General features: G+C 31.4%; 2 protein-coding genes across 8 annotated transcripts in view; one reads left to right on the forward strand and one right to left on the reverse strand.

Annotated features, from left to right (window-relative positions):
* Positions 1–8,287, reverse strand: part of LOC107195049 — a 30,282-nt gene extending 21,995 nt beyond the window's left edge. Inside the window, exons 1-5 of the mRNA XM_015584812.1 lie at positions 8,273–8,287; positions 8,053–8,176; positions 6,613–6,759; positions 5,499–5,677; positions 4,716–4,922 (exon numbers count right to left, since the gene is read on the reverse strand). Of these exons, the coding sequence (XP_015440298.1) occupies positions 4,716–4,922; positions 5,499–5,677; positions 6,613–6,759; positions 8,053–8,176; positions 8,273–8,287 (672 nt within the window). The remainder of the gene's footprint in view (positions 1–4,715; positions 4,923–5,498; positions 5,678–6,612; positions 6,760–8,052; positions 8,177–8,272) is intronic.
* Positions 8,288–10,293: 2,006 nt separating this feature from the next.
* Positions 10,294–22,623, forward strand: LOC107195057 (RNA-binding protein squid). Of its 7 annotated transcripts, none has more exons than XM_015584820.1 (10): positions 10,294–10,582; positions 14,824–14,859; positions 15,098–15,138; positions 15,352–15,479; positions 15,903–16,049; positions 16,137–16,268; positions 16,356–16,623; positions 19,550–19,621; positions 21,439–21,554; positions 22,380–22,458. In XM_015584820.1, exons 1-9 carry the CDS (start codon positions 10,458–10,460, stop codon positions 21,504–21,506), a joined length of 1,017 nt encoding a protein of 338 aa, XP_015440306.1. In that variant the 5' UTR covers positions 10,294–10,457; the 3' UTR covers positions 21,507–21,554; positions 22,380–22,458. The 7 variants fall into 7 exon arrangements, with proteins under 7 accessions (XP_015440306.1, XP_015440309.1, XP_015440311.1 ...); XM_015584823.1 differs by having other exon boundaries at positions 16,356–16,581; XM_015584825.1 differs by lacking the exon at positions 19,550–19,621.

A 22,623-nucleotide genomic window follows, 5' to 3' on the forward strand; every position in this document is an offset into this window, starting at 1 on the left:
AAAAAAAAAAAAAAAAAAAAAAAAAAAAATGGGTTTGTACAAAGGATTGGTAAGCGTGGACCTAAAACCGCCTTTCTGCGTACAGGGCCAGTGAAGCATGATGTGGTTTACGAACTTTCATGTAGTCACACTAGAGAAGTTGGACTCTCCTAAAAAATTATGCTTGAACAATCAAATGATGAGGAGGGTCTGCCTCTAGGGACCGGTGGTTAGATATGGCGTGTTGCTCACCGACCTGCCGGGAGAAATCCATGAGTAGGTTAAAGGACTCGACAACGGGAAAATCAAGATCAAATATCGTATTGTGCAGACTCTTTGAAGTCACTGAGGATATCTTAATACTTTACTGGGGTAAAGATGGACGAGATTAGAAAATTGAGAACAAGGGTGGACAAATAAAACATGAACATAGTAACAAGTAATAAGGAACGCAAAAGGAGGATTGGTGATATATAAATCAATAAGGGAATACATAGGGTAAGGGATAGAGCCATATAGAAAAAGGTATACGAGAATATAGATGAAGATAAAAAAGAAACGATAATAAATTAAATAATAAAACCAAGGGAAAACTAGGCAAAAAGTAGGGGGAGGGGAAAAAAAGAGAGGTAGAGATAGATGGGAAGGGGGATTTTAATCTGTTAAGAAGGTTATTAGAAGGAGATTATTTTACAGGTACAAGAGATGTACATATTTTGTCCAAATTCATTTAAAACACCTGTTACTTAATTCCGGTTCCTTAGCATTAAGTAAGGAATAGTAGAGCCTATAAATTCTCTGCTGATGGTAATTACATAACAAGAAAATCTTTAAAATTAGGAAGCCTTCCTGGAAGTGGCATGATCAGGTGATCAGCTATAGCTTTAATAAACTGTTCAACTAGTTGAACTACTGCCGGTTGCAGTGCTGTTGGTTTTTAGCCAAACCATGTTTACTTGAAATTAAACCATTGGAATTGAAGTGTTTTAGCAAATTTTAGCAAAACGTTTTCTTCCGCAGTCATAAATAAATAGTAGTTGCTGGCAGATGGACAGCTTATAAAACATATAAACTACATTACCCTTCGAACCTCAGACTACCATCCGTAAAATCATTAATCTAGGACAGACAGCATTAAAACCTCGGACATTTCCACTTGAGACCCGGACACTTCCAACTATTTCTTATATTAGGTACGATATCCCAAGACAAAAATTTCTGTAAATTATAGACTATAACCGCAATCAAGAAATAAAGATAAAATATAGTTGTACAAAATAGGAACTTATTTGTGACTTAAAATCTCTCGAAAGTCCCCCCGGGCGTCCCCGGACGCCCTAAAAAAAGAGGACAAATCGGGGGAAACCCGGACGGATGGCAGCCCTATTTGAACCTGATGTCCCTTTCCGCTTCCAATATTTCTTCCTTTCTGAAAGTTTTGAATATACATCTTTCAACACGGTACATGATTTTCCTGTCTCAATTTTGCTTAGAATTACCAAATCCTGTTACTCTTTTGTTAATTTAAAAAAATTATCTCTGGATTTCTCAATCAGTTGTCACAATATCCCAGAATTACGCTGTAGATTATAACAAGGTTTTACAAAAAAGTACAGAACCCGTTTCTGATTTTTTATATCTTCAAATAATAACTCAATGTCTACTTTAGAAGTGCTCGGTCATTAATATTCTCTTTCTTCCTCTTCACAATACGAACTACTAATGGCATTATTCTCATTAGAAGAAATTTTATCTGAGGTATTATCTACACCATGATATAGTTCGTACACAACTTTCAATCACTCTTCTGAAGGCATTTTTTAATGATATGTAATTACACAAAAATTATTCAACTAAATGCAGTGAGTAACATAAAAAATCACTTTAAATCTGTCTATTTTTAAATGATGCAGAATCGGTGGTAATCGATATAATGAAAATAATTAAATGTGCAGCTCCTCACAGAAAATAAAAACTCAGCAAGTCTCAATTTGGCTACGGAAACATTCACTGTGCTGGCAACAAAACACAATTAAGTATAAATATCAACTGTTGACCTTCAAATGCCTTATCTTAGCGAGGAAGAAAAAACCGAGAGGAGAGAGCTGATTGCCTACCGATTGCACGAGCAGAAGGTGTTTACTGCAACAGCTCTTTTCTCGAAAAGTTGTTTTCGCACATTAATCACTTTTTCGTAGTCCAGGTCACATATATATACTCAAGTACATATTTAGTTAACTGCCAAGAGTTGGTACAGCGGCTAAGCGTCCTACTGCGATACCGCTGCGGAGTTTTTAATCGTGAGTTTGAGCCCCGTACAAAATACTACGTTTTTTTATCACATTCATTACATATTTGTTTAATTTGTAACTAAATGACAATGAACAGTACTTATTTAAGAATATTTTAATCTGTAATATACACAGAAACCTCTTAAACCTTGTCTTCATGATATCCTTAATAATAATACTATTCATTGTCATTTAATTAGAAATTAAACAAATTTATAGTGAATGTGATAAAAAAAACTTACATGGAAAAGACCCCAACTTGTTTGCAATATGGCGCACTTTACCAAAAATCTGCAAAAAATCAGGAACTGTACCTACTTATGATGTTACCGTAATTACATAAATTTTAAAACTTCAATAACAAATCCGCTTTTTTGGCATTTTTTAGCGTTTCTAATTTTTTACACCTAACCAAAAATCATATTTTTATAGAATTTTTGCATGTCATTAAATAGGGAAAATAGAGGAAAAGCGGATTATTCAAATTTGTTCTGTTACAACCGTTTTGATCGAGATAGAGGGATAAAAATGATTACAAATTATTTGTTCTTGGTAAGCTACCGAATGGAATATCACAAATCTAATTCGATCTAAAGCCGCGTCCCCATTGAGGTGGCATTTGCCCCATGGCACAGCTCTGCGTCGGCATTTGCCAGTCGGCACAGTTACTGCCGAACAGTTTAGTCGATTGACTTTTCTAATATTTGGGATACGTCCGCATTTCAGTAAAATGGATGTCTTCAAGACGTCATATGCTATCCGGGTAGACTACCGGGCCATTTTGAAAAATTTTTTATTTTTAATATTTTTGTTTGCTATTTAAAGATAAAAATTTCTGACGAAAACTTGACTTCTTTTAAAATTTGATAATTAATTTCAAGTGGACTTCATGACCCTTCTATGTTGTCGCACACGCATCCTCATTGCTGGTTCGGTACGAATTCTTTTTATATTTACCGACATCAGTCGGGAAGAGAATTGGGAACTCGGTCAGCAGACTCGCGCTCTGAATGGTCCGAGTTTTTCGTTAATCTCCTGTTAACAAAGCCTCGGATAACATTTTTGCTAAGGAAAAAGTTGTTTCAAATCATTCCCGGAATCCCGCATTTCCCGCAATGCCGAGAGGCTTTGCCGAAAGACAAATGCCGAAGCAATGGGTACGAGACAAAGGCACTGGTGATCCCTTTTTATAAGGGTCATCAATAATGAACCAGGTAATTATTCCGGATCGGGCTACCCCTTGTATCACTAGTTTGGATGTCATAAGACGTATGGCATTTGACAATGACAAAAAACAATACTAATCACAAGGAAGTGAGATAAAGCATGACTGTGATAGGAGATAGGAGTTGTGTCACTAACGAGTAACTCAGCAGACGATTCCCCACATTTTCCGTCCAAAGTCTATAGTGCCCCATACACAATACACGATACGATTTGTCGTACGATTGATCGTACAACTCAGGTCGCTTCGACCGTCTGAACGACAGTTGCAATGTTTGTGGAACTGTAGTAGGATTTATAGAACGAGGCGGTCGTATGGTACGGCATTACGACAGGGTAAAAATCTGTCGTTCTAACTGTCTGTCAAACTCCCTGTGCAACAAATCGCATCGTGTATGGGAGCCTAAACAGCGTATTCATGTGCAGACTATTAATATAATATGACAAACTCCTCATTGTTCATTATATTTTTGTGAAATTTTTATCAATGATTTAGTGAGGTTCTTTAGATAAAAATAAGACCAAATACAAAAATATTCGATCATGTTTTAGTTTCCTTTACAAGAATGCTCGTTTCATTGACTTAATAACACTCATTATTAGATATATTACTTTAAATTATTTCAGTATAGTGTAGTGTTTGATCTCATATCCATCAATAAAACCTCACTAATCCACTCCATGCAATTTTTATACCACATTAGAAATTACGTAATACATGAATAAATACAATAAGTTTCAAGCGCTGTATGTGTACAATGTGTACATATGTACATATAATGATTCGACAGGTCGTTGACCGACCTGACCAAGTTTTTTTTGTATTTAAAGTTTCTGACATTGTAATGTTCGAAATTTTGAAGGCATTGCTGTAACATCAAAAATATGATGATAACCATATTAAATAAAAATAATAGCAAGTATATACACGATGAAAAGTGTACACGAGCCTTCATAACGTTCACTTTTAAGCGTTCAACATTAAATGTTACTTAAATATATCGTTATACTTTGTTCGACAAAAGTAGATAATGTTTTGTGTATTCTGTTTTAATACACAGTAATATATTGGAAATTCTCAATGTATGAAATTTTATGTTGAATATATTTCATTTTCCGAATGCAAAGGATAAAAATTAGAAACTGTGTGCTGAAGAATAATATTAAATGGTAGGTTTACAATATATTAATTGTATCAATAATAAGTTTGTAAAATATTACTCCGCCAAGGGACAACATTCCATGCTGGTCCAGATAAGATTGAGCTTCGTCAACCGCTTGCAAGAAGGCTACGTAGTTAATGGTATAGGCATGTTTCATAAATCGTTTTATAAGTAAAGAAAATTCGTTTGATGCGAGGACAATGCCTAGAAAGTTCAAAACTCGTCCAAAATGGGTGAACGTTACTGTACCGGCGTTCTTCGCAATCTACAAATAATAATCCATTTTATTGAATTTACTTTACTCTATGCGAATAAACATTCCTTTGCAATATATAAAATAAGCTAAGGAACGATAATAAACATATTTAAGCCAAAAAGAATATTGCCTGTAATATTTAAATATTCACACATCGGTTAGCATCGGTTAAACTGATATTTCGAAATGATACAGTTAAATGATATGACCTCGTATTACATAAATGTTAAGGACGTGTAGAAGAAACGTTGCAGCGTAGATCTAATATGTGTATATACAATGTTTTCAAATTGCAGTCAAAATATCATTTAAACTAATCAAAATTGGACACAACTATTTTAACACTTTTTTATAGAAAAGAAAAGAACGCATCAGTTGGTAGAATCCAAATATAAAAGTTCTATTTAAAAAAATTAAATGAGCTCAAAATCTCTGAAACACATCAACCTCTAAGGCAGACACACGCACCATGTGATGCACAACACGAAACTATTTGAATTTGGCTAAAAACATGTTTTTTCTACCTTCTACCGTTTTAAAGTTATAGCTTGACCCAATTCAGTGGGACAGCCTATGTACACGCACCAACTCGTAGTCTTGAAAATATGGTCTTAAAACCAATCGCCTTTTATTTACGAGAACAGCGATTTGAGTAATGATAAGACATAATCTTCGGTACTCAGATGCACTTAATCGATTCACGTGTTCTGGATCTTCCCATTCTAAACCGGTTACTAGTGGTGCATTTTTATCGAAATCAGGTACTGTAATAAAAATAGTAATTACAAATATGCATGCATTTATATTAACTTTACTGCTAATATTTGGACAGAAAGAAAGGTTTCCCTGACCATAAGAGAATATTTAGTACAAGCTTGTATACCACGAAACGAAGTTTGTCTCAAAGAAGAGTACACTTAACTTAACGGTACCGGGTCAGGTATACTGGTCAACTACGAATTCCTTTCATTTTAGACACTGTAGTACCACCGAAATTTTCCACGATACATTTTTGACCATCTACTCTCTCGTAACTTAGAAGATTATTTTTAACTAACCATCATCGGATCTTATTTAAAAAAGAAGTAAATTTTTTCCATTTGGATGATGTAAATGGGTTTTAAATGTATTTATTAGTGTATTATTAATAAATTAAATTACTCATTAAATATAGAGTGCCACAATTCTTTTTAAAAAATTAATAAGATAAAGAAATAAAGGCAATAATCTAGTATTTTATAAATGTTAGTAGAAACATTTATTAATATCAAAATTTTATACAAATTTTAATCTCGTTTCCAGAATGTATTTCTAACAATTTATAATTTCATGAATTCTTCTTCATTAACTATTAATATACGCCTCTTGTTTAAAATAAAAATTTAACAATACATTTTATCAAAATGTCATTAAGTCGTCTTAAAAATTTTTTTAATTCAAATATTAAAAGATACTTTAAAACGAAATTTCATGATATCAAAGTTGTATTATGTATTATTATATGTATTTCTTCTATTACTATTCTGTTATTTATGAATGTAAACATATATATTATAATCTAACAATATACAATATTATTTACAATGAGATACATACACAAATGTGGATGCAAATATGTTTATGTGAAGAATAGTATAGAATACCATAGCAAAATCATTTGACAGGATTACTTAACAGTTCACGTATAAAGTATTCATACCATTGTCATGAATAATTGTGCAAAACTGTGTGTAAAGTATTCGACCATCTTGAACACGAAAGTAATCAGCCAAATCACAAATTTCTTGGTCCGATAAACCAATTTTATCTTTCAGTGGACCAGCCAATATGGAAATAAACTTCGACTCTGTGTATTAATAATAATAATCCATTACATAATTTGACATTAGACATTAAAATTAGTACTTCACTAACATATCTAGGCTACAATGTACTTAAAAATTATATTTAAAATTTAATGACAAAATATATTAAAACAATGTATGTAAAAATACAATCTATATGGTATGAAAAATTATAACATTAAAAATATACGTACATGCCCCTCGAGGTTCGAAAGGACAAAAGAAGTATCAATAAATAATAATAATAAATATACATACATGTAAAATAGAATTTAACATTCTTTGCACACTTACTTTTATCAGACATAGAAGACTGAAAGATTTGTATAATTAAAAATAGAATATACTCAAAAAATATTGAAGTCAAAAATTGCCAAAAATATATGTATATATATTGTCAACAATATAATTAAAAAATATATTATATAAAATATCCATTGAATAAACAGAAAATCCCAAAAGAAATAGTATTAAATACGATGAAATATTGATTACATGTGCAGTTTTCTGAGAAACAAAATTATAGCAAACTTGCATAATGTGAATAATAAATTGTAAATTTGTATAATGTGTAGAACCAGCAATAACATTAGTGAAGACAAAAATGAACTTAATAAAACTTATCAAATTGGAATTAATACCACAAGTAATGTTATAAACTAATATTATAATACCATAATAATTCAGAAGCAAAAGATCAAGTACTAAAATGGAATTATTAGATTTAAGAGTTAAATATATTTATTATTCATTTATTTTGATCAGAAACATAAAATTACATACAATTTATATAATTATGAGCACTAAAACAAAAAATAATTCTATTGAAATTGAAAATGTACACAAGTATAAATCATTTGTGATCCAACGTGAAAGTTAATTTATAGGACTTAAAATAATATGAACATAACGAAAAACGAGTATTAATTGTAAAATACATATCAATATTAAAAAAAAATTCACATTAAGTAATGATATTTAACTTGTAGATACATGTTAATATTTTGTGAAATTTAATATTATAAACATGTAGGAAAATGAAAAAAATATAAATAGCACAGTAACATTTAATATAACAATACAAATACAAATTAATACCTTATACACATTTAAATTTATTAGTTAATCGCACGAGTTATGCATAACTATAAACATAAAATCCAAAAAGTTGTTTAAGCAAGGTTTACCGCTTCCAATTAACAAACTTAAAATGGCAGTATAATTTCAATACTGTATACAATTCATATGTATATACCTATACGACAAAAATGTAAATATAAGTGACTCAATTGTACCTGAAATTAAACAATTAGAATCGGGATCTAAGGGTTTATAATAATCCCATAGGTTAAAGCCCACGCGGAACATAGCTGCCCGTATTTTATTACAAGTACGCCAGACATCCTGTAGCCTCAAAATCTACGGACAAAGCGTTACGTTACGTTGGTCGTGATAGGGCATATGGTTTTCCCCTTACCATCCTATTTTAGAAAATGTAGGGGGAAACAGTTTTACCTTCTGTTCGGGCATTTTGACGATTTCGGTATGTTTTCAATATTTTACTCTAAAAATTTTCATCTACAACACCGACATACTTAACGGTATTGACGGTACACATTAACAAAACACTAACATAAGAATTTTATACAATAAGTGAAAAAGTCACTATTAATAAATTGAATAATGACCATTGTAAGAACGATGAAGTATTGCGCTGATAACTATTTCCATAGAAGAATTAAAAAAAAGGTGATTAAAATGTGTAAACCGGATAGAAATAATTAATTAGTAATTTTATACTAAAAATTTAGTAGATACTGACGTCTAACAGAAATTTATAATAATTACTAGTAATCTCGAAATATACACAACTTATACGTAGAAAATTTTTAATTAAAAAGTGACATAATAGTAAACCTATTTATTATAATGCCAACTGATAATAATTTATTATTCGCATACATGAGTTAATAACAATTCTTAAGCGTCACGTGCTGCCATCTACGTCGATGACAGCGCCAGCTACTAGCGTCTATATAACGATGAGAATGCTGAATCCACGTAAGCGTTTCCCGCTTTTATTAGGTGGACATGTAAATCAAATGCTTTTTCTGTAATATAAGCAATGAATAGGGAGAATGTAATAAATGAGAAAAATAAAAAAATAAATTAGATGAACTGTATATGGGAAAAGGAAAACGAAAATGCAAATAATGTTTTATTGATTTCTTAGAAATTCATGCGCGTAGAATTCTGGGAAACGAAGCTACTGAATGGATCCTGTCCTTTGGCGTATTCCTATTGGTTGCCGTGTACTATTCGACATTTGTCGCTAGTCTGATTGGCTCCTCGTTTGCGCTCCATTCCCCACGCCCAAAATTTTCGTATGCATGCCATTATATCCGCTGTTCCCCCTTAGCATCGTGGAATTCCCAGCAGACATCGATTGGTGTTGTAGGGCCGTATCAATGCTTTGAAATACTGACCCTTTTTTTATTGTTTGAAAGTAAAATAAAATAATTGCATGACATAAATTTACGAATGCAATATATATTCGATACCAATAGATGTGTACATTTATCGCGAATAGCATGGAAATTAGTAAGCAAATGACAATTGATAAAATCAATACATAAGAATTGAATTCTTTAAGTAAAATTTGATTGATTGTAAGGAAATTGACGATCTGTGTATAAAAGTACCCTTTGAAGAAGAACATATTCTCTTTTATAGCATTGTGTAAAACAAATTCAAAGCATTATGTAGATCTTTGACTGTACAAGGTCGAAATGGGATAATGTTATTTGGAGTAACAACTATAAAATGCAAACCAAAGTTAAGAATTTATTCGAAAACACTGAATGATTATTTACTTGTAACAATATTCATTTCTTAGTAGTGAAAAAGTATAAAATCCTTTAATAAAATATATTCTTTACTAGTTGTTGGGTTAGTTTACTTAAGAGTCACGAATATTCTAATAATAAATTATGTATATTACATGACAGTAGTTCTTTACAAATGTGTTTAAGAGTTTCTTGTAATTATTAATATTTTTTAAAATAATATAATAGTGTTAAAGTAAAAATAATTATCTTTGCTGGTAATTTTGTTGAGACAGAAATGATAAAGAAACTAGAAAATATGTATATTTAATATACTGAAATTTTTTAAACTTCAAAATTAATTCAGAAATAACACCTTCTTTATATTTTCTACAAATACATAAACAGAATTTCTGCTTCGAATAAAATATCACTAAAAAATAATTTCATTTGAATAAAATGTTAGTCATTATTTGCAACTAAAATGTAATTTATCTATTAATTAATTTCACTAAAAGAAAAATAATATCTTAAATTATGTTCGAATAAACATTCAAGAATTAATGTTCAAATCTAAAGCATGTAACGACATAGGCCCTCATTTCAGGAGTAAAAGCTACGGCCCTGAATGGTGAACTGTGATTGGCTTAGAAGTGTATTGGGGGGAGGTAAAAGAAATTCCATGATGCTTTGCGTGGAATCTGAGTCAAACTGAGCGCAAGTCTTTGGCTCTCCCTTCTCCATTCGGCGGCCGATCAGTACGGACGTGAGAGTGTGTTAGCTCGTGCAGTGTAATTAAATATTTCCAAAAACACGATTTCCAATTGTGTTTTTAAGTGTCTCATTTTTAAGAAATAGTAAAGTAACCACAAAAAATGGCTGATCAGGAGAACAAGGACTTCAGCGAAGATATCGCGGATCAAAACTTCGAGCAGAACGGTGAAGCAGAGAACGGCGGCGGGGACGCCGCAGAAAATGGCCAAGAGTCACAGGAGGACAGGTAACCTTTTTCGTCTTTAATCTCGATTTTCTACTCAGATGCTAAGTCGGATCGATTTCGATTCACTTGATATTTGGAACGCGCGTGAATTTTTCCAATAAAGCCGTCCATTTACCGAGAACTGCTTCGCGCGAGACGATTGTCGCGGACGACAAAATGGCGGATGTGCGAGTTCCCAAAATTGTAATCCGTTTCCATCAATCACGAAGCGTGCGTTTTTACTATCTTAGTTAACTGTTTTTAAATTGCTGCAGTGTGGAAAATCCCTAGGTACTAATCGTTTTTTGCTGAACAAACTAGAAAAGCAATAAAAACGAATAATTAAAACAAGTAGGAATACCGGCCGCTAGTTGAGAAAGGGCGCGCCCACGCATTGTTACTGGAACAGTACAATGATGAACAATTTGGATGATTAAGTACAAATAGATTTTTTGTATGCTTGGGCTCGTTTTCCTTCTTTTGTTACAAGTACATTGTATCACGTCCTCTAGAATTTTATTTTCACGCACGAATTATCTCACGCATAAATGCGGCAAACCAATATATAAATAATATTTTTAATATACATATATAGATAATTCAGGGAGGGTAATGATGTTTGATTACTTCAGTAACACCGTGATATTTCCTTAGAAGTATTTAATAGATTTTAAGATTTGTTGGTGGCTGGTGACACAACAGCACCTTGGCCTTTCCCTTTTTCAGCGTAACAAGATGAGCTGGACGATTTGAGCACCGAAGAGTTTAGTCATGCCGTTGATGTACGAAATATACGGTTTCTATGTAAATATTCTGTGATATTGCAATTATACATTCGCTCTTATTCTTTATTTTCTATGGTCACAGCATTTTGGGTTCTTTACTAAAGGGATTCTACTTTTTTTTTTTTTAACTTGTGTCCCTACAGCTTCGGATTATCACAAACTCTTGCATAGTTTGGGGTATGTTTTTGCATATATGGGTAAGCTATTCTTAGATTGTAACCTATAGAAGTATTTGATCGTAGCCACATTAGTTTCTGTGGCCTCACTAAGCTACACGTGGAGTAAATGCCTATTCTAAAATTTGATTTTAAAATAACTTGTTCTAAGAATAATTTTTTAATTTTTTTTATACATAAAGAGTTAGACTTCACAAAACAACACAGTTGAACAGGCTCGAAGTCAATATATATTTCATTTATAAACCAAACGTTAAAATAGAATCTAAAGACTTATCCAAAATAATAATTTATATTGCAAATAAAATGTTTCAACTAGTATTATTCATTTTGAAAAGTACAATTATTTCTCAGTATAAATGTTAGAATTTTTAAACTGTTTATAAATAACTGGATTACCTTAAGCACAATTTTTTCTTTATTATCATTGATGTATACATATATTCATTGAATGATATTAATGTATTTGTAAAATACATGCTATTACTATAAGGTTGAAAGTAAATTTAATAGTCTTGTTTTCTTATTTTATTAATAGGGCTATGATACAGTTAATGTGAAATTTTTTTGACTAATAAAACTATTAAAATATTTATACTGATCTTTAAAATTATTTGTGTCTACGTATAAAATTATAACTCTGAAAAGTATTGTCTTCATAGGAAAGTATATCTTATCTTTTTTCATTGGAATCACTATAAATATAAATGAATAAAAACATGCTTATAAATTACAAATGGCATGTTACAAACTTTCAAAGAGGTTTAAAAAATTGTTATATGACAACCTATGCCAAGATGAATTTTTTTCTGTTTTATTTGATGTAGAGTTTAAAGTTAAATAATTCATGAGTTAATTTGCATTTAATAAACTATTTTGACAAATCATTTAAAAATACTTAGACTAGAATTCAACCCCACGTCTGGCTTAGCGAGTTAAAATGATACAGGGAAAGATGATGTAACCTTCAAATTTAACGAAAATAGATTATTCTTTTCACAATGACATTGTGAAAAATGAGGTCCAATCTTAAATATGTCATATTTTTTATGTTGATATAATGTTTAAAATGCAGTAAGAATTTGGAGGTGTGCCTCTTCTCACTCTCTATTGAAATACAGGTGTGCGTGTAAAAGGACGTGATTGCTATGCATAAAGTAACAGAAGTAAATAACTGATGGCTGGCATTCTGCTATTCAATATAAGTACTTAATGTACAAAATAAATAGAAAATAAATGTTGCATGTTGTTTTTTCTTGAACAATTAAGATAAGGTACCTATATACATATATAAAATAAGTATTAGTTGTAACTTTATATGTGCTGTTGTTGCGAGGTATACGTGTATCTGTTTAAAAATTTTGTAATTTTGTGTAAACTCCTTATTTCTGCTCTCCTACCTAGTTAATTCTATTCTAGTTTTGTAATTGATAAAAAGAAGTTGCGATTCAAATGAATGATCAAATTTGTGTACATTACACGGAAATAATAATTGTAATATTTTTATAGAGTGCGTATTACTTTGAAATGCATTTTTGGCCAGCTGAGTCTTCCTCATTGATTCATTGCAGCAGAATTCTGGTTGTTAGTCAATTGCATACGATTGACCAATATGTACGCTTACCTGGGATCTGTGAACTGAAACGTGTGAAGCCTAACAATTGACTTCTAAGTCTGAATTATTGCGAGAAGTCTACGTCAAGTTCAAGTCCGTCATGTTTCGTCACAACACAAGCACTGGAAGTCGAGTCAATAACGTCAGAGTCAATAAGTCTCGCACAGACACACACTTGCCTGCTGGGTCACGCGTAGAGTAATTTCTGATCCGATGTCAAAGCTGTTTGGGCGTGATCAAAGCACAGAGTCACTAGGGCCAATGCGAAAACCTCCGATAGGTCGGAATGCCATTAACCCAGTTTATGTGGCTTGGTCTGCAGGTGGCAAACGACCCAGTGCGATTATGGCGGGCGGCTCGCAACCGGCTAACCGTGACCCGACCAACAACTGATTACCGGCGAGTGACTGGTGCCTACGGTATTTATCACCAGCCCTAGATGATATACAGAAAGAGCAATCTTAAGTACAGACAACTACCATCACACTGCCAGAAAAGCGAAAAATATTGCAGCTAATAATTGTATTTGTGTACGAAAAGGCTGAAAAGTATATCAGGACTTGAGACATAATAATATTTTGCTGACAACTAAAGAAAGAAAGAGAGATAAATATATATATATACATAAATATAAACGTCCAATATTGTATGCATATTAAGTAAGATATTAGAAAAGATTCAAGAAGTGACCATCATTAACTTGTAATGCGGAAACAATTTTTTTAGCTTTTTAATAGAGTTGCAGTCTATCTACCATATGCCAATTCTTTGGGCCAATCAGCAGTCAGAGTTCAACTTGGAAAAGTTAAATCTTATTTCCTTTAGGAGCAGCTGTATGTCAACTGGAGTTGTAACTATTGTTTGGGTTCACATGAACATCGTCAAAAGTACTTTGCTCTCTCATTGCGTTAATTTTTACATATCTATACATATATACATTATATATATATATATATAATGTATATGTATAATGCATACATATCTATATGCATACACACATATATACACTTTTTTCCAAGTTTTTCCTTTAATTTTTTGTTGACAAGTACATTTATTTGAAGTTCAAATCAAGGTCTATGTGGTGTGTGCAAAGCAGTCTTCTAATGGTTCTTTCTCATAATCCTATGTTTCTTATTAAGTACGAACACTCGTATCTTTTGTATAATAAGCTTGTATCAGTGAGTTCATTTATTCTAGGAATGGTATTTTCTCGTGTTCATATTAATACTGCAAGTTTGAATTTAAGATGATACTTTTATTCTTACAAAGCATATTCATTCTTTCAAATTTTCGAAGTAGACATTAATGTAGGTCACTTAATCAACTGTAGATTACATTTATACACGAGTATATATTTATATATTCCTAAGAAGCACTTAATAAATTACATATTACCTATTAAATAAAATTCCTTACCAAAATGTCTTTACAAATTCATCCAGTGCCCCTTTTCCAAATGATACACTTCTTGTTCTTTATTACAGTTCTTGTATATTGTTAATACTAAATTTTAATATTTTAACTCTGATTCTAATTTTTCCAGGGGTCAAGTCAAACTCCTTTTTTTTAAAATATTAGTGGAAATGATTTATAACAAAACATAAATTTTTGCTTCAACCTTAGTCCTTAATAACTAGAGAAAAATTTAAAGATTGGTTTATTAAAATTCCTTACATTGCTTTACAGGTCGACCGGAGGTAACCAGGATTCCTTGAATGATAGGTACTTCAAACATTTATTACTTTTTTTGTTTTATTTTTTTTTTTGAGTTCGTGCATGGCAGTGAGTATTTAAACAATGTTACATTACATAAACAGGATTCAAGTACAATAGTTTTTTTTTTGGATAATCGTGAAGCTTTACACAAGAATTTATACTTCGTACGAAGTCGAATATTTTTAAAAGTTTTTAGGTATTATATTTCGTCATCGAATAATTATTTTATCTTATCTTTTTGCAGGAAATTATTCGTTGGTGGCTTAAGCTGGGAAACTACAGATAGTGAGTATTTTCTTCTTCTTCAAGTTACTCTTTCTCTAAAAGACTATAATTTTATTTATAAACTATGATGTTATATCTTAGGACACCTTCAGATGACATTAAGTCATGTGAGATTAATTATATAAAGAACTGAGTCTTATATTCTAAAAAAAATTGAGTACTATAGAAACTTCAATTTTGTCATTAGTTTCTAAGTGACATTTTGACTTTCAGAGGAATTACGAGATCACTTCGGGACGTATGGAGACATTGAGAGTATTAATGTGAAAACAGATCCCAATACAGGACGATCGCGAGGGTTCGCCTTTATTGTCTTTGCGAAAGCGGAATCGCTCGATAAGGTAAATTAATTACATATTAACACATTCAGTAACGATTTTGTCATAATTATTAAAAACATCGAATATCAATGTTCTTTACGCGACAAAATTGAAATTTGAATTTAACTGCTAGGATATGATTCTTCATTTTTAGTTGGATGTGATAAAAATCGTTGTAACATAACGAACAGATTGCATGTCCACCAATGGATTTGGTTTGTTTCATTAAAAATGTGTGTCTGTGTAAACAATGAAGATAAAAACAATAAGTACTAGTAGTACAAAAGTTTTGGTAAAATGCTAACTCAATATGATGATATTTTCAATTGTCAGTTCTGCTACTGAGTTTTTTTTGAAGACATTCCATATTCTGATTTTAAACTATCAACTAAATTCATAAACATAGGAATTACAATATGTTTCATACAAATAATTTGTTTTCAGATTATGGCAGCTGGTGATCATGTAATCAACAATAAGAAGGTTGATCCCAAGAAGGCAAAGGCAAGACATGGTAAAATTTTTGTTGGCGGTCTTTCAACGGAACTGTCTGATGATGATATCAAAAATTTCTTCTCACAATTTGGAACTGTAAGTACCATACTTGTACCGTACTTGCATAACAATTACCAATTACTATCATTAGACTAACGATTTAATAAAATGAAATTCTTCTAGATTGTCGAAGTAGAAATGCCATTTGACAAGACAAAGAACCAAAGAAAAGGGTTCTGCTTCATTACTTTTGAGTCTGAACAAGTAGTAAATGAATTACTGAAAACTCCCAAACAAACGATTAATGGAAAAGAGGTAGATCGAAAGATTCTAAACGCAAGATATATAGAAAAGTATTTTTGACATAATCCTAAAGTAATAATTATATATATTTTCACATAGGTTGACGTGAAGAAAGCCACACCTAAACCAGACGGTATGGGAGGCATGCGCGGTGGTGCTGGAGGTCGTGGCGGCCGTGGCGGAAGGGGTGGTAGAGGACGTGGATTTGGCGGTCAAGGTGGTTGGGGTCAAGGTGGATACGGAGGCGGTTATGGCGGCGGTTACGGCCAAGGCGGTTATGGCGGTGGCTATGATGGCTACGGAGGAGGCTACGATTATTACGGCGGTGGGTACGGCGGCTATGGTGGTTACGACTACAGTGGATACGGTAATTTGATTGATTATTATTAAAGAACTTACACACCGCTTATCGCTGTGTAGGATCATTTCGAAGAGTTTGGTTTTCCTTTTTCATAATAATCAATGGCAGATGATTGTCTGCTGCTACCGTCCCAGTGTATTCGGCAGACGATAACGCAACTTTACAATTATAAGTTATAGATTTTATATTCGATCTGTTTACCCTGTGTCTTTCATTCACTTTTTACGCTGTAATTTCGAGAATCGTAGGATTCTCTGAAATTACCAGTGTTCAAAGTCAAACAATTCATATTTCGTCACATATGTATGCTCAGAACGTGTATTTTTGAATGTTTGGTGTGGAACGTATTTTATTTAATCGGATCGGATATTTGATTTTTATACTTCAAAGATTTAAGCAGCAAAAGAAATTAAACAAGTTACGAATAATGATTGCTACCGTCATTGTCTAGAAAAACATGTAGATGTTAAGGTACTATTTGTTTGAAAATGTTGTGTATGATTATATTATGAAGAATTGTCGTTTATAATATTATACTAAATCTAAACAGCATTCATAAATATAAATTTAAAATTAAGAAACGGAATCTTTTGGTTCTTGAAGCTCAAGAGTTATCCGATTAGATTAAATAAATCTTGAAACAAATTTGAAGTGTTTACAGCATATACATATGCGACCATATTGACCAAAAATCTCTTTACGTACCTACCCACTCAATGGTTTACTCTAAGTGAATTTTGTCTCAAAAACAATTTCCACTATATAAGTTATAATCGTCTGCCACTATAGTACTACTTTGTAGTACATTGATGGAATGACATAAAATTGGCATTGTATGTATGTATCATACAAAATTATAAAAGATGTATGATATTAGTAACAGATGCTGCAGGGTGAGCGCTGGTTTGCAGGCGGATCAGCGATAGATTTTATTTTTTTGCATAGTATTATTTAAAGTCACTTTAATCCAAGAACGAATTGATCTTTGCAAATACGTTTAAAATATTTTCAAAATTGACAGTATATTCTGTGTGAAAACATTCATATTACACGAATAAAGTGAACCAGCAGCTCAAATACATAGAAAATACATTCGGATTGTGTTCCTTTGCTTTTGAATGCATTGCATACAATCAGAAGCATAGCTATATTACATACAAAAAGCTAAGTTTTTATATCAATTAAATAAGTACATCTTTTGTTTTCTTATTTTACTGTTGAGTATATGTTATGTAGTGAGAAGTATTTGTACTATAAGAGTGTGAAAAAAAATGATATTTTTTGTATTAACAATTATTCAAATATGTATGATATACTATTATATTATGCATTAACTTGAGTGGTAACAAATTTACAGAAAAACAATTAATTATGGAGTTTTGTAAATAATAGTAATTGAATATTTGTATGTAAATACTATTTTTCAAAAACCTCAGAGTATTATACAGTAACTAGTGTACACTAATATAAAAAATAGTCTTGGACATTCACGTTTTGGCTAAACAAATACTTTCGCTTCCGATTGTATGTTTTCATTTTTATGTAGAATAATAAACAATTTTTTCATTTTATAGGGATTTAAGAAGTGGAAGTTAGGTTTACTTCAGTTTTCTTCTATAATTTTTATGTAATAAACACAAATAATAATGACAGGAACATAATTCGAAGAGTAAATCCCTACTTCCAGAGGGTTGGCTGTTTTTGAGCTGTGATGAACTAACACTAGCAAATTGATTACATTATATTCTTTAATGTCTCATGAATGTTTAACATCTATATATATACACACATACATATGAATGAATATGACATTAATAATGAATTTCAAAAAGCAAGATATCATATAATATGTAACAGTGAATGTGTGAAGAGTAACACATACTCGTCACTGAAATTAAAATATATTGGTAGTAGTTCAGTGCTTTTACATAGGATACAGTGGGCACATATTCACGAATTTCTTGAAAACGCATACAAGTATTAATATTTCATACGTTCACTGATTGATGTTAGTGATTCCGTAGAGTAAATTCTTTTTCATATTTTCTTTTGCTTCTCATTATAAATTCTACAGACTCGCTGACTTCAAATACACGCAGTCACTGTAACATCATTATATGTGAACTTACAATGTGTAGAAAACATTAAAGTAAAACTACACAGGACGATATGTCGTATGGAATGGTATTAAACCTTAAAATCCTTGCTTACCAGTCCTGTTAATCCTAATGTGCATGTTTTATTCTAAATTTCACGTAACCATCTCATTCATGAAGCATTAACATACTTCTTTGACAATAATTATCAACACTCGCAGTTATTGTGTTTCACTTATTCCTTTTATTAATTGCTTTCCGTTGTCTGTAGCATGATTTTTGTTTCATTCGTGAAATAAAACAAACATGTCATTTTCTATAGGTCAGACTACAAAGTATATGCGGCACAAAATCATTTCATGGTACATGCATCCCGTAGATATTCCAAAAAGTATTTAAAACACATACACGTGCGTGTTCGACCCTGCACACACTTCCTTTCCCTGGGACTGTGGCAAATTATTCTGTATATTACACTGAAGTACTTCGTCAAAACGAAAAATTTAAATGCATGAAATTAAAAAAGAATGTAATTCAAGTAGCATTCAGATGATTACTATTGAAAAGTAATGAACAACAGCCTCTGCACTTCTTTTTATACATTGAATGTGCAAACAATTAACCCTTTGGAAGATATTAGTTTCTTATATTTAATTACATTTTCGTATGTTATATTTTCAATACGTTAAAAGTTAAATGAAGATTTCCATTCAAATACCGGTAATTGGTATTACTATTGTAGAGATATTTTAATATAGAAATAAAAATACAGTTCTGCCGGTACATGTTAATACTGACCCCATTGTCTCTTGTACCGTGTGTTCCATGAAACGCAGACGGCTATGGCTATGGCGGTGGTAGTTACGATGGTGGCTACAGTGGTGGGCGCGGTGGTGCACGCGGTAAAGGTACGCATTAGCGTTCCTTCTCTATTGTTTTTGTACTTCCCCGTCCCACTTTGCTAGCATAAATCATTGTCATTCAGTATTATATTTCATTAATCATTTTCGACCTTATTTGTCTTTTTCCTTCATCATATCCTATTATTTTCTTTGAGTATGTGTGTACATGTACGTGTGATCATATGGAACTTATATTTTATTATTATATCATAATAATCTAAAGGTAAACATAAATTTCCAGGATTTACTGATTCACATTGCCATATGCTCAAAAAAGTTTTTTCTTTATATGCAGATATCTCCATTTTGAATGGTACCTCTGTACAGTTCATTTTTCTAGTCATTTACCAAAAATAGTTTGTTTTCTTTAACCAAATAAAATAAAAATTAAGATACCTAAATGTATGCAGTTTATATGGCTTTTAAAAACCATGTAAACATTTAATTTTAGTGAGAAACTATTATTATAGTTTGAAAACACAGTTACAAACTTTCAATACCGGAATGAAACAAAAATTTATTTCCCCCTTTAAGGGGTTTATCAGCTTCACAATACAATAAAATTCTTAGTGAAATAAATACATACAAATGCGTCAATATATGCACTTCACCAGTATGATTTATTTAACCTTCTATGGTTCTGTAATTTAGATACAATGTTAGATTATAATACAGTTGCTGAGTACTTTAATTTTCATAGATATATTGCCTTATGATATCACATTTAAGTAGTTTTTATACTTTATTAGATATTGAAATATTGATAAATGTGTTACAATAAAATACTGAAAATCATTTTTATCGAAGAGGATTAAAGAGTTAATATATTCTTCGACGGAAACCTGTCATTAGCTGTATTAAAAAGAAAGCAAAATTATTTTAAATTTGACACGTTTGGTTAAAGAAAATTTTTGTTAGTAATTACTCCGTTAGTATATTAAGTGCCATTAAATCCAAGCAGTTTACACGAATATAACTTATGCTTAGAAGTATTACCAATCATAAATGGTGAACTAGAATTAAATATATGTTGTATAATTTTTGCGAGTAATAAATGAATAATATTACTTCATTAATACTCGTCATGACAAAATCTAGCGAAAATTCGGTTTGTCATTAGTACCTTGAACTGTGTCAACCAATTAACGAAAACTACATTGTTCGTTTTATTTTTTTTATGAACACATTTAAATGCATGTTAAATTTGATCAAAATTTTTCATCCGTCCAATGTTGTGGTACATGTGACGAATGAAAGACATCAAAATTCAATTTCATATTACACTGCTAAATTCATATCATTTTTGCTTCATCTTCACATCCTTAACCTTAAACATTTCTGGTTATTTTGTAGAACTAGTTTCGATTATAGTTAATAGTAGCATATACAAAATGACATACTGTTCTAACAGTATCTAAGAATTATTTAATTTAAGATTAAAATAGAAATTTATTTAAGGTTATTATAGACTATTTAAGTAACTCGAATAGTTAACCATATATTCGATATATCCTCTTAGTATTCCAGCATACGAAGATCCCAGAAATGTGTAAGGAGAAAAGGAGAATTTGAATCAGAACGCAGCCTGCAGCTTACTACCTTAGCCTGTAGCCTCTATGTAGATTCTTTGTAGTCTTATATCCATTACGTTAGTCTGTATTTTCATATTATTTATTCTGTTATTAATAGAAGTGTGCGTGCGTTAATTTTTATACAAATAGACCTTTTTGTACGGTCTTCTTAATAAAAAAAAAACGGTGGGAAGGAGAAGGGTGGGAATAACCAAGTTGCTGGACTAACGTACGTCATGGGTATTGTTTCAGGAGGCTCAGGCTACGGCGGAAAGCAGAGGGGAGGTGGTCGTCAGAACCAAAGGCACCAACCCTATTAATGGAAATCATTCATTGCGACCGCAATGCAATTCGCATTGTAACCGCTGGTGAGTCATCATAGCTTTCCTCTGACATCTATAACTCAAATATCGACAACCTTTCTCTTCCTTTTCCAAAATCATTTAGAGTGGCTTCAAAAATAGTTGTCCATACTAACATGTACGAGCGTATTCCTATCCCTAAGTTCATGATCCTCCATAATGAACGCGCATGTTTTCTGTTGGTAATCAGTTAACAATAAAGATTTCATTTTTATAGCAATTTCAGAAAAATTCTAAATTAATTTTCAGGAACATTAATGGTAACAATATTATTACTATAACATTATGTACCACTCTTTAAAATGTAATCGTGTTTATAAAAGGTTACATTAATATCACTGTTCGGTGAGTTTTATATTTGGTATCTGCTGGTAATTTTTTGTAACATATTGAGAATAGTTGACCCACCAGTGAGAGCCCTTTTGTGAATTTATGAAAAATTAAAGATGGTAGGTTTATATCATAGATGTGATTAATGATAAGTTATGTTTATTACTAAACTATAATTGCAGGTATTAATGCGAAACTCATTTTAACATATTTTTTACAAAAAAGTTTAAAGTGTTTAAGAGCTTTAAAGTTATTATAAATTTCAAAATTGTGTTTAGGAAGCAAAAAGTGTTCTGTAGTAAACGTTTATTTATTTTTTTCTCTCTATTATATTAATATTACGAATGAAGCAACGCTCATATTAGTGTGTTTGACACATTATTAATATGGACAGCCATTTTTCAATCCCATGTAAATGCTTCATATGGTTACAGAATAACTTAAACACGACAGTAGTGATACAAAAGTGAATGTTTAATTTTTTTTTTGTTTTCTTTTCAGGTTTCCTGTCCTACAACAAATCTCATAACTCGTTAAATCATCATTCCATTAAACCACGCCACTTTCAACAAGATTTTCAACCACGCAGATTACTGCCACAAACTAAAACGAATCATCAGGAGCCACGACAGAAACTGTAATAGTGTCACATCTTGCGTCTAGCAATACATTGTATTATCGAGACAGAAAACAAAAGCAAAACATATTATATATATATATATATATTATATATATATATATATAT

Source organism: Dufourea novaeangliae, unplaced genomic scaffold (assembly GCF_001272555.1).
Source record: "Dufourea novaeangliae isolate 0120121106 unplaced genomic scaffold, ASM127255v1 scaffold46, whole genome shotgun sequence".
Classification (NCBI taxonomy): Eukaryota; Metazoa; Arthropoda; class Insecta; order Hymenoptera; family Halictidae; genus Dufourea; species Dufourea novaeangliae.

Coding starts and splice junctions, on each gene's coding strand:
- LOC107195057 (XM_015584821.1), top strand. CDS start 10,458: ATGGCTGATCAGGAGAACAAGGACTTCAGCGAAGATATCGCGGATCAA. Junction 14,860..15,097: donor CAGGATTCCTTGAATGATAG/GTACTTCAAACA, acceptor ATCTTTTTGCAG/GAAATTATTCGTTGGTGGCT. Junction 16,050..16,136: donor TCTTCTCACAATTTGGAACT/GTAAGTACCATA, acceptor AAATTCTTCTAG/ATTGTCGAAGTAGAAATGCC.